This window comes from Rhagoletis zephyria, unplaced genomic scaffold (genome assembly GCF_001687245.7).
Source record: "Rhagoletis zephyria isolate East Lansing unplaced genomic scaffold, Rhagoletis_zephyria_1.1 Rzeph_scaffold_12520, whole genome shotgun sequence".
NCBI classification, from domain to species: Eukaryota; Metazoa; Arthropoda; class Insecta; order Diptera; family Tephritidae; genus Rhagoletis; species Rhagoletis zephyria.
This window is the reverse complement of record NW_016169594.1, coordinates 3502-17167: the sequence shown is the minus strand read 5'-3', so window position 1 is coordinate 17167 and position 13666 is coordinate 3502. Positions and strand designations below refer to the sequence as shown.

At 34.5% G+C, this 13666-nt stretch overlaps 1 protein-coding gene and 1 pseudogene across 1 annotated transcript; both read right to left on the bottom strand.

Moving 5' to 3' along the window:
- Positions 1-3: 3 nt before the first annotated feature.
- LOC108377681 (putative serine protease K12H4.7) lies at positions 4-2851 on the bottom strand (the record flags this gene model as incomplete). The annotated part of the gene is made up of 5 exons (XM_017633948.1): positions 2612-2851; positions 822-1003; positions 496-731; positions 127-390; positions 4-32 (listed from the first exon to the last, which is right to left on the bottom strand). Coding segments are annotated over exons 1-5 (951 nt in total), but the record flags the coding sequence as incomplete, so codon positions are not given.
- Positions 2852-4846: 1995 nt separating this feature from the next.
- Positions 4847-10599, bottom strand: LOC108377680 (putative serine protease K12H4.7; annotated as a pseudogene).
- Positions 10600-13666: the final 3067 nt, after the last annotated feature.

The following is a 13666-nucleotide window of genomic DNA, read 5'->3' as shown; positions in this document are numbered from 1 at the left end:
TATCGAGCCAAAGTCCTTGCAGTGGGCATAGACTAAGAAACAAGGCCAAAAATTCATTAACAATGGTTTTCAAAAATTGTAATTTGTATGTCTTATATACTAAATATACTAATTATCAGCATTTACGCGGTAGAATCGTCGCCTGCTCTTCATCCTGTATGCCCATCGCACGCCACGGATCCAATTGACCATGTGTAAAGTAGACATTCTCCACATTTGGTTCAAGGCCACCGAATAATTCATTGGTGGCAGCTACCTGGCTGTTTATGAACTCGTTGGTAAACTGCTCGCCATAGATGTCCTGACACATTTGTGTATAAAGCGTCACAGGGAATTTAGTGCCAAATGGCTGATTTCTGGAGCCGGAAGTCTGATACCAACCGTNCGAAAAATGGGGTTTAGGAAATGCCGCATGCAGACACAATTGATTTTTTGCATTTAAAGATTTTTTGTGGGTATTTGCAGGTTAAAGTATATCCCGGCATATATACTCACCCACAAAATTGACCTTTGCAAGGAGTGGCGCACTCGATGACCAAACACCAGTTACCAATTCAGGATACAGTTTCTTGAACCATGTCGCGAGTGTGGCTGAATAGGAACCACCAGCGAGTATAACCTTCGATTCAGTGGCGCCTGCTATTGTGGCACGCATCTCCCCAATAAAGTGGGCCAAATCCGCTATAGCTTGACGCACATGTAAATATTTGATATTTTCGTTGTCCAAGTTGCTGAACATTTTTGTGGCATAAAACGAAAAGGGGAAAAAATTTTCAAATATTAAGGAAATAAAATTGTTTATTTAGTTAAGCTTTCCTCACTTTGTCGGGCGACTTTGACCGTAGTAACGATGTTCGGTGCGGAAAAGGTGACCATTATGCTCCTTGGCTAGATCGTACAAATGTCCAGCGGTCACAAGGGCGGGTGTACTCTCCGTTTCACCGCCAACAAATATGAAAAGCGGAGCACCTTCTTGGTAGAATTCATCATTAGATACGTAGCGCTGAAATATTAAATAAATTCGAATAAATTAAGATTACAAATCAAATTAAAAAATTAAAGCTTGGAAAAAAATTAAAAAATAAATACCGAAAATAAAATTAAAAACGAACGAAAAAAATAGAATAAAAAAAGGAATAAAATCAAAAAAGATGAAAGGAAAATAAAATCAAAATAAAAAGGTATGAACTACGAAAAGCAAAATTAAAAAAAAAAAAAAAATCAACAAACTAAAATGCCATAAAATAAATATAATAGGGCAATTTATCTAAACGTAACCACGTTAACCTCTTATACTTGATTAACTTTGTATAAAAATCCGGGTTATTTACGAATTTAACGCTTTTGCGTGGCATTTACGCGATTAGATGAAAATAAAAATTAATACAAATTTTATTAATTTAAAACTAAACAGAAAAAAAATTAAAATTAAATAGGGCGTTTAACCAAATTTTGGTGTTTAACAATAAAATTATGAAATAAGGCGTTCTTGAAAAGTTTTCTGAGATAGGGCGTTTTCGATCACACTCGGGTGTCGGTATGTCGTTGGAATTATAGTGTAAGGTCACCACTTTTTTTTAAATCCAAAAAATTTAATTGAAATAACTTAATATGCACATCAGCTGAAAGATATTTTAGAGAGATTTAATCCAGGAATAGTTTTGTTTAGGGTTGCCACATTTTTTAATAACAATTTGTATCTTGTTAATTTTAACAAGAATTTTCTTATGTTAAGATATTTATTTAATTTATTAGATTCCAAAAGTTAATTTCTATTAAGTTTGCTTCCAAAATATTCTTTCTATAAAATTCTGAGGTACCTTCTGATATCTTTGTTTATCAACATTATTTTTTCGAAGTTTTTTATTTTCATTTTGTTTTGCGGATATTGAGGTAGGTACTAACTACTAAAATATTAACGCATCTTTATTATGGATAATGCAATTTTTTTCTCGCAAACACGAATTGTTGATTGAGTTCGTATCAGGGTTGTTGCGAATATTTGCATTCGCATTATGAAATTAAAAATATTGATTCTTGTGGGTTTTGCTGTAGAATGAACTATATTTTTATAAAAAGCGAGATAAATTTAGTATGGAAATTATAAATAATAAGATAAAAAATTAAAAAATACAAACTAAAATAAACGTGTTGGGCAGTATCGATATCAGAAGTACTCAGAACTCGATTCTGAAAACGATCGACAGTACACGATTTTTAAAAGTATCGATACTGAGTACTCCATAGTACTCAGTACTCACTCACAAAAGAACTCGAAGTACGGAGAACTTAAAATAACTCAAAAGTACTCACTACTCAAAAATACTCTGTTGCAATCAACATTTTGATACAATAACTCAGCATCGATTCACTATTAAGTGTCTAATATATGTATACTTAAAAGTACTGAGTCCATTAACATTTAAAGGTATTCAGAAATGATTGCACTCATTGCGCTTAGGCTTCAAAAAAGTATTTTCGATATTCAAAGTAAGTGCTCAGTACTCTCAAAAATACCTGAACCTCAAAAGCAAAGGTAACAAAGAACTCGATCCTCAAAATTACTCGATACTTCCCAACACTAAAAATAACACCACTGCACTCGTCCCACCATTTGCCATGTGCGCGTGTCTGTCTCATTAAAATGATCCAATTTTTGTTCAATCCATAAATACTGTGCGCTGACGCGATTTTGTGATGCAGGTTCTGGTAGTTGCGGCTCCTGATGGAGCCTTCTAAAGGTGCGTTGGAAAATATTTGCATTATCTGCCGCCTGTTCGTTCTCCGCTCGGGTTTTGCTGAGCAAGTCAAACGCAGCCAATACCACGACGACACCCATTGTCCACTTCATTGTTTTTTTTTTTCGATCGCCTTTCACACACCGCAGTCACTTAACAACTAAGCAAATCAAAATTAAAATGCCTATTCGTCCACTTAAACTACATACATAACATAAAACTAAAACAGTTAACGGGTTATGTAGTACAGTTCTCAGATTTATGGCCCATATTAGAGCTTATCAATCACTGCCTACGCATGTTGCTCTTTTAACTTATTTACCATTCTCAAGCACGCGTGTAGCGCTTTACCATATTTTCATTTTGTAGTCTCAAACAAGCGAACTAAATGTGTTACTTTGAACTTAAATACTCTCCATGCAGTATTTGTTATTGCATTTCAGAGTCGATCGAGCCCTCAGTACTTTATTTTACTTTACTTTATTTTTTCCATAGGTTTTCTAGTACTAAGCCTATTTTGGCGACTTTCACAAAAAGTTGGAATGAAGATTTAAATTTTTAACGGGCCGCCAGGTTCGGAGCCCCGCATAATGATTTCTGTAGAAGCTACAGGGATGAGGAGGAGCTAGAATCCGTCCAGCACTTCCTTTGCGAGTGTCCAGCACTTCGAGGAAAACGCCTCAAGTTTCTTGGGGACCACTTCTTCGAGAATCTGGATATCTTGGGGAAAGCTCCTCTGGAAGGACTGCTAGGATTCGCCAGAAAATCAAAATGGTTCGAAGACATGTAGGGATAGGCTTGGGGTAACCCCCATGGGCATCACAATGGGCCTCTGCGGCCTCCGAGTGAACTCTTATTCAGAGCTGCCCGTTTAACCTAACATAACGGGAATATTGAGTATGAAAAACTCGACAAGGCTTTTTGCCTCAAAGCTCTTTTCACTTCAGTCAATTGCAGAAAATTTTCATTAACATCATACATACACTTCCTCTACTCTCTATTTGGAATTCACCACATAAAATTATTTAAATTTGGCGCTTATCTTATGGTGCTTGGCCATATCAAGACTTATAATAAGCAATTTTATTACTCTTGTGCGATAAGATCGGTTGTTAGTTGTTAATTGTGCTACCTAGTGACTCGAGTGGTCGTTCCTTCATTATGCCAATGCAGCGAAATAGTTAAACAAGTAATGGCTGAGGGAGAGAAAAACTTATTCAATTTCAATCAATAAAATAGGTTTATACAAAAAAAAAACTTTCTGCATATTGAACCAAGCCCCTACATACACATATCCCTATGTTAATCGGCGCGATGAAGGCGAATCCGAGGTCTGTTAGCCTCCATTACTTCAGGCTCCAGGTCATTTGAAGGTCAATTGGGGAAAAATTCATTGAATAAACCTGAAAATTCAATACAATTCTTCCAAATTTGATCCAGATATGACCTTGGCATGACCTCTAGGTGACCTTGAAGAATCAAGGGACCCCCATATTCGGATTCAGCGCCAACAAAATCTTATGTATGTATATGAATTTTTATTTTTATTGAATCGTTTTTTTTTGTGTTTGACCCTCAAATGACCTCGAAAATGACATTATGGAGGTTAACGGACCTTGGATTCGGGTTCTGAAAGTCGAAAACCCCAAATATATGAATTTTCAGGTTTATTCTATGAATTTTTCCCTACTTGACTTTCAAATGACTTCGAACCTGACGTGATGGGCAGACCTCGGATTCCCGTTCAGACTGGAAGGTTTTTTGAGAACATCCTTTGAACGATCCGAAAAACTGAGGCATGAGCTTTTATGTCCTGCTAGCAATTCCGGCCAGCAAAAAAATATTCAGTCTACAATTTCCCTGTAATCTTAAGATCACAATCTGTAATTATAGATCTCGCTTCAAAAAAAAAAAAACGGCATGCTCTACACTAGTTATATATGTATGTAGATTTTTTATCAACAGAATGTTTTTGTACTAATTAAAAAAAAACACAAATTTACTAGTTTTGCGTAGATTTTGCTTTTATTTACTGCACATTCGCTCAGCTTTATCGTCAAGTCATAAATTAAACCCTAAGTACCCGTTTCAATTAGTTACGTAATGCTTTAAACTATTGCTATGCTATTGGTAACGCTTTCGGTCACATCTTCAGCGCTGAGCCATTTGCGTACCAACTTGGCGACTTGAAGCTTCGAAGTGCGCAATTCGTCGGTATCTCTGTCGCTTATCGAGGCAAAGTCCTTGCAGTGGGCATAAACTGAGAAAAAAGGTCAAAAATTCATTAACAATAGTTTTCCAAAATTCTAATTTGTCATTATTTTATACTATTTTTAACACTTACGCGGTAGAATCGTCGCCTGCTCTTCATCCTGTATGCCCATCGCACGCCACGGATCCAATTGACCATGTGTAAAGTAGACATTCTCCACATTTGGTTCAAGGCCACCGAATAATTCATTGGTGGCAGCTACCTGGCTGTTTATGAACTCGTTGGTAAACTGCTCGCCATAGATGTCCTGACACATTTGTGTATAAAGCGTCACAGGGAATTTAGTGCCAAATGGCTGATTTCTGGAGCCGGAAGTCTGATACCAACCGTACTCATTACAGGTTTGGTATATCCATTGTCGCACTGAAAAATACGAGAATTTGAAATGAGTATGAACAAACATTTTCCGCTTCCCTTCTATTTATGTAAACTCGCTTACTTATACTCCTAGAGTAGCTGGAGTCTAGCAAACTGGCTATAATTGATTTATAGCTCAGCTGATTGCAAGAACTGCTGCCGAATTGAGTTAATAAATAGCTCGCCACACCAGCGATATCATTTTCGCCTTCCATGATTTTGCTGCAGACGCCTTCAATTTGACCAGTGCTGAGAAAAATTTGTGAAAATCATTTCATATTGGCAAAAAATAACTTTATTTCGTCCTTGAATTACTGNACTTCGGCGCCACGTTTATTTGCGAATAAAGTTTCCATTTCGGCGATGCCATTTTCAATACGGTTGTAGCAAGCTTCGCCGCCAACCAGGCGAATTGATTGACCGGTTATTTCTTTGTACTCTGCGGTTAAATGAAAAATGGGGGTTAGGAAATGGCGCATGCAGACACAATTGATTTTTTGCATTTAAAGATTTTTTGTGGGTATTTGCAGGTTAAAGTATATCCCGGCATAAATACTCACCCACAAAATTGACCTTTGCAAGGAGTGGCGCACTCGACGCCCAAACACCAGTGGCCAATTCAGGATACAGCTTCTTGAACCATGTCACCATTGTAGCTGAGTAGGAACCACCAACGAGTATAACTTTCGATTCAGTGGCACCTGGTATTGTGGCACGCATTTCCTCAATAAAGTGGGCCAAATCCGCTAAAGCTTGACGCACATGCAAATATTTAATATTTTCATTGTCCATGTTGCTGAACATTTTTGTGGAATAAAATGAGCGAAAAATTATTTGCAAATGTTTAAAAATTAAATATGTAAAGTTTTCCTCACCTTGTCGGGCGGCTTTGACCGTAGTAACGATGTTCGGTGTAGAAAAGGTGGCCATTATGCTCCTTGGCCAGATCGTACATATGTCCACCGGTCACATAGCCGGTTGAAATTTCCCATTCGCCGCCAACATATATGAAAAACGGAGCACCTTCTTGGTAGAATTCATCATTGGATAGGTAGCGCTGAACAAAGTATGGGGTGAAAGTTAGTACATAGACGAGATGAAAAACAAAAATTTAAGTCAAATATAAAAGGTTAAACCTAACCAAAAAATCAAATTAAAAGTTTCGAACTTAGAAAAAGAAACCAACTGTTTAAAATAGATACAAAAAATCAAATTAAAACATCAAAGGAAGAAAAATGTATCAAAAAAAGAAAAAATAAAAATAATACACATTAGAATAAAAAATAGTAAATAAAATTAAAATAAAAAGTATGAATAACGAAGAATAAATAATGGATGAACTTACAATCATAAATTTAAATAAAACAAAAAACTATAAAATCTATATATAAAAAATGTCAAGATTAAAAAATAAAATGAAATATTTAAAATAAAGTAAAATAAAACAAATTAAACAATATATGAAGAAAAAATTAAACAAACAAAGAAAGGAATAAGAAATTTAACCAAAAATTTCAAAATAAAAATTCAAAGCTGTAAGAAATATAAGCCCACTGACTATATCCTGTCGAAGACCTTGGTTCACCATAAACCCCGCACGAAATTCCGAGCCGCATTGACTGGAATCAGGAAAATTTCGGGATCTTGCATGGCTTAAGTGTCTTACGGATAGTTCAAAGATGGAATGCGGAGTTGGTGCACGGCGTTTTCATTAACGAGGCAGCAATGTACATCAAAGGGAATGTACCCGCGAGAACGCAGGTGATCATCCTCCCGTATAGCCAAGCGGCTATTCAGGCACTTTCTTCTACCTCTGTTAAATCTCAACGAGTGGATGAATGTAGGAGCTGGCCTATATTACGAATTTACTGCAGTGTGCACAGGGCACTGGCCCTTTGGGGTGCATGTCGAAAGGATAGGACTGCCCTTCAATAGGTTCTGCCGCACTTGCACTAGCACTCGCACTTGACCTGGGCTCTAAAGACCCAGTCGAAGGATAAGGCTAAACACACTCGGCAAACCATTCCTGCACAATTTAGAATATAAATTGCACGAGTTGTGGAATCAAAACGGCAAACTTGCTAATTGCTTGTCACCAGGGTGACTATTCACTTAAACCAATCAACCAACCAACCAAAAAATATAAAAATTGAAAAATACAAAATTTTAAAATTAAATTGGATAAAATTATAGTTAAATTAAATAAAAATAAAAAAAGTTTTAACAGTAAAGTATGATAAATTATAATATGTAGAATAAAAAAGATGAAATAAAGTAAATTAAATAAAAATTGGATAAAAAAGTAAGAAAAAATAATAAATGTGGAAAATAACAAAATTAAAGGAGAAAAAATTTACTTTAAAATTAAAATAAATTTGAATGAACTAAAATAAAATAAAATAAAATAAAATAAACTAAAATAGAATAGAATAAAATGCAAGTAGAAATAAGATGGAAAATCCGAGTATATAAAAGATAATAGAATAAAATAAATATAAAATAAAAAAGAAATATAAAATAAAAATTAAATTAAATAAAGCCAAACAAAATTAAAATATAAAAATTGAAATCCATATGTATGTACACGTATGTATTAATAAAAAGATATATTAAAATTAAAGAAAAAAGAAATAGGATAATATAAAAAATAAATTTAATTAAAAATAATACAAATTAAGCTAAATTAACAAAAATAAATTAATGTAGAATGAATTTTCCTTCAAATAGGGTAAAATAAAATATGATAAAATAAGAAACAACTTAAATAAAAATAGTAAAAAATAAATAAAGATTAAACGATGAAATAAAGATAAAATAATAAAAAAGATAAAAAACAATATTAATTATTTTAGGTTATTAAAAAAGAAATTTGTACAAATAAAGCAAAATAAGATACACTAAAGTAAAGGTTATATGTACATACATACAGTAGCGGTCATATCAATAGCACCCACATTTAAACATAATATTTTTTGCCACTTAAGTTTCTTTATTTTATTTTAAGAATTTTCAATTAACATGCAGTTCATTCGCTAACGAAACCCATATAAACCAAAGTTTAAAACTTTGTAGCAAACAAATTTTCATCCAAATTTCAAACTTGTTTCCAGAATTTTTGGAAGTATACTGTAAAACTGTATATATAGGATTGACGCATTAAGTTAATTAAACTTTTGGCAAATGAAATTAATCTTTTCGCAAGTNTGGAAGTATACTGTAAAACTGTATATATAGGATTGACGCATTAAGTTAATTAAACTTTTGGCAAATGAAATTAATCTTTTCGCAAGTAATTTAATCTTTTGGCAAATAAATTTAATCTTTTGGCAAATAAAATTAATCTTTTGGCAAATAAATTTAACCTTTTGACAAATAAAATTAATCTTTTGGTAAATAAATTTAATCCTTGATTAGGTGCATGGGGTCAAGGTCATTTCAAGTTGAAAAAAATGTCTTGGAGTGCTTGGACCGTGCTCACGCTCTGTCTAGCTTCCTAACTCTCCGCGGGGTACGTAAATAAGTCACGGCCAGAACATCGGCGTGTACACATTTGTCGCTACTCTTTTAAGCCCTGGCCACTCACGTAACATTTTTTAGTTTTTATTTTTGTATCTAAGTTTGAAGTCAAAGTTATGCTTTTCTTTCTTAAAGTTAACTATAATAAAGAGCTTTAATATTTATGACAATATACATTTCGTTTTATTTATTTAGTTACGGTTAGAACATCGTCGTGTACACATGTGCCGCTACTCGCTGGAGTCTGGCCCCATGCGCCTACTAACGTAACATTTTTTGGCGGAAGTAAGTTTTATTTTTTTCTTTTTAGTTTGAAGTCGAAATTATGTTTTTTTTTTAAGTTAACGATAATAGAGTACTTTAATATTTTTATCAATACACAACTTGGTTTTTTTTTTTTTTTTATTTTGAAAACTCTTTTCAACACTTTTATTGGGGTCACTGGGGACCCCATGCGACTAATTGTGTGATTTTCTATATGCGCCTAATTAAAGGTTAATCTTTTGGCCAATAAAATTACACTCTTCTGTAGTACTAAACAGTGTTTGAAAAAGTAAAAAACACACTAAAAAACTGCTGTGGTAGGAAAGATTTTTTTTTTACCTTTGACGCTTAGCTTTAACCTGCAGGATGGTTGAAAAGTGTTTTTGGTTTTTCTGTTCTGTTGATTTGACTGCTCACTTTCCAAAAGTTCTGTCACAGCATAGTGTCAAATATTCGTCAAACTATCTGGCACACTTTTTTTCAACCAAACCACGCTTTCTGGCCAAATTGGATAAAAGACATTTAAAATACTACAAATCTCCCTTAATATAGTTTCAAATGCAGGTACAAAAAAATGTATTTATATCCTGAAATTTCCAAAAAGAAAACATTTTCGAAGTGAGCAGTGAAATCAACAGAACAGAAAAACCAAAAAACACTTTTCAGCTATCCTGCAGGTTAACCCTTGATATTGGTGCAGTAAAGCTAAGCGTCAAAAGTAAAAAAAATGCCTTCCTAGCGCAGCAAAAACAGTTTTTTAGTGCATTTTTTTACTTTTTCAAACACTGTTTAGTACTACATTAGAGTTTAATTTTATTTGCCAAAAGGTTAAATTTATTTGCCAAAAGATTAAATTTATTTGCCAAAAGATCAATTTTATTTGCCAAAAATTACTTTTGTTTACCAAAAGATTAAATTTATTTGCCAAAAGATTAAATTTATTTGCCAAAAGATTAATTTTATTTGCCAAAAGTTTAACTTAATGTGTCAATGCTACAACTCAATTTTAGTGTAAATGTCGAACTTCCAAGTGGTTAAAGATTATGGTTGATTTTTAAATTTTTAATTTTTTTTGCCGAAGGTGTTGCGGTTTTCTTCTATATAAACATAAATTGTGTTTATTCGTTATATAGAACAAAATGTAGCAAACGAAATCTCTTTGAATTCGAGTGCTAATGATATGACCGATACCGTATGCTGCACTCCCCCTACCATTTGCCAGGTGCGCGTTTCTGTCTCATTAAAATTATCCAATTTTTGTTCAATCCATAAATATTCTACATTGGCGCGATTTTGTGACGCAGGCTTTGGTGGTGGCGGCTCCTGATGGAGCTTGTTAAAGGTGCGTTGGAAAATATTTTCATTATCTGCCGCCTGTTCGTTCTCTGCTCGGGTAGTGCTTAGCAAAGCAAGCGCAGCCAATACCACGACGACACCCATTGTCCACTTCATCGTTTTTTTCGATCGTCTTTCACGCACCGCAGTCACTTAACAACTAAGTAAATGCCTATTCGTCCACTTAAACTACATACATAACATAAAACTAAAACAGTCAACGGGTTAGCATACAATATAGTATATTGCTAAGTATTTATGGCCCACATTAGAGCTTATCAATCACTGGATACGTACATACATATGTATGTATTTATGTAAGTTGTTAATTTAACGTTTTTACCATTCTCAAGTACTTTGCTAATCGCACGCATGTAGCGTTTTACCCTACTTCTATGTTGCAGTCTAACGCTGGCGAATTTATTGTGTTACTGTTTAACTTAAGTAATTGCCATGCAGTATTTGTTATTGTGATTACTGGTATCGCTTAATATTTGGAATCAATCATATCGACATATGTCATGTTTGTACAGTTTATAAAAATTCTGAGAAAAATTCATATTCTGGCCTTTTACAAAATTTCAAATNTCTGAGAAAAATTCATATTCTGGCCTTTTACAAAATGTCAAAGCATTTTAAATCAATTAAATTTTGTTCGAATAACGACGAAATGAAGATTTACATATCTTTTTAGTGGGAATATTGAATGCCAAAAACAGCGATAGGGTTTTTTGCAATGTTGGGAAGTATCGAGTACTTTTGAGGATCGAGTTATTTGACATCGATACTTTAAAGGATCGGGTATTTTTCAGAGTACTGAGTACTTTCTTTAAATATACACATGTTGGTAATATTTCAATACTTAGTGTAGAAATCTCACAAGCTGGCAGTATTTTATTTGAATCAATATATCGCACGTTTACTAGTATAGTGGTGTAACTCAAAATTTACGTTTTTGGAGATTTTATTATGCAATTAATAGGCTTGATAAGTAGAATATGTTCAGTCCAACAGATAACCAAACTTCCCAAATATGGCGAAGATATGTGCCTTTCCATCCGTCTTTTTGCATACCAACTGTATGAAATGATAAAACTTTGATTGCGTTTTTCCACAAAATTGATATTTTGAAATACTTCGTTATATCAGTAAACGTGCGATATGAATTCCAAATTACGTCAAATGAATGGCTAACTGTACTGGGTACAAGTATCGTACTTGACAATTATTGAAACTGCAAATTGAGTACAATCATTTCTGAATACCGTTAAATGTAAATAAAACTCAGTACTTTTTAAGTATATTCGACATTGAATCGATCTTGAGTACAGTATCAAAGCGACTATTGGAACATAGTATTTTTGAGTACTGAGTACTTTCGAGTTCTTTTGTGAGTACTGGTTCTTTGGACTACTCAGTCTCGATACTTTTAAAACTCGGGCGCTGTCGATCCTTTTTAAAATCGAGTTCTGAGTACTTTTGGTATCGATACTGCCCAACACTAGTTTTTTGCCTCAAAGCTTCCTTCTCTCTTGCCATCTCGGTCCATTCAGTAAATTGCGCAAATTTTTCATTAAAATCATATAAAAAACGCCTCTCCTATTTCTATTCGCCCTTTACCAACTCTGTGTAAGGAGCGCACTCTCCCTATTTTAAGAAACCGCATAAAATTAACACATCTCTAATTTAAAAACTACTTTCTTGGAATTATTGGCAGATTTACTACTTAAAATAAAATTTGGCGCTTATCTTGTGGTGATTTGGTCTTATCAAGACTTATAACAGCAGTTTTATTACATTGTAGCGATAAGATCTGTTCCAATACGATACTAGTGGTTTGCTGTTATAATTTTTGCATAAGTATTGATGTTAATCAGTAGCCTCCTCTACATTGTTAAACTACCATTGCCGTGTTTAAATATTTGTTTTACTTTACGCGATTAACGTATGACGTCAGAGAATTGGCAGTGATTAGCTTAACAACTGCGGAGCACAAGTTATCGAACTATTACTATTATTATAATATTACCGAAGAGCTTCAATTTTACCAAAAACATAAATATTTTCGTAAAATACAATTCAAACATTCATAGCAGGTGTCAATAGCGCCACCTATGTGCCAATGCTTTATTAACCACAGTGGCTATTTGATAGTTAACCCATTGTCCTTTTTTTGTATGTAATCTATTGTACGCCTTGCAGTAGCGATTGAACGGCACTCCTCAATATACATTACGAAAATTCACTGGATTTCTCTGCTTATAAATCTCCTGGCCCGGATGACATCTACCCGCCATCTACCCTTGGAAAGGGGTATAGATTTCTTGTTTCCATATTCAATGGATATATGTAGTATGTACATGGGGCCAGTATCTCATTGAGCTACATACAAAAGGAGCCACATTGGGGTAAAACCTTTATGATGCTCCTAAATGCTTCCGGTGTATAAGCTTGCAATCATTTCTACCAAAGTGAAATCCTTCCACTTCTTTATAAGCCGATTAACTTAAGCCAGCGTGCATACCAGAAAGAAAAGTCCTGCGATACTTCTTTGGATGAGTTTGATGACTGAGTATGTACAGATAAGAATCGAATAAGTATAACCTAGCGACCTTTACGGATATTGAGAGGACTCTCGACAGTCCCGATTTCGGCAGCTGAGGTATTTCACATCGTCGGCGATCAAATGTAGTCCGCATTGAATGTTGTAGACGGAGATAAACATCTCACTTTCAAAGGGGTGGATGATATTGAAAAGCCTCTCATTAGCAGCCTGCCACCGGAAAGAAAGGCATCATTTATACTCCACTTGCGCAACTTATGTTCCGTTATGTTCCGGAATAGCGTAAAATCAAAAATTGTGCGTGAGGCCATATGCAGACTTGTGAAAAATAGACGAATAGGCTTGAGCTGGTACGGTTGAAAATTGCATTGGAACATGGATTGTGAAGTGGAGCTCAGCGACGCACAAGGCTTGGCATACTTTCGTTACCTGCTGCCATTGTAAAATATTAATTGCCGGTGACAGGGTTAGACTGCTTCTAACACGAAATTGTGAGTACTTGACTTTTCTGTGAAATGGACCTAGAAGACGGCGAGACTGTGTCGTCGTATGTATGTATGTTAATGTCTATGCTTCGGTAAAGCAGGATTTACGCGCTTCGGTGGCTACCGATCTCCTCGA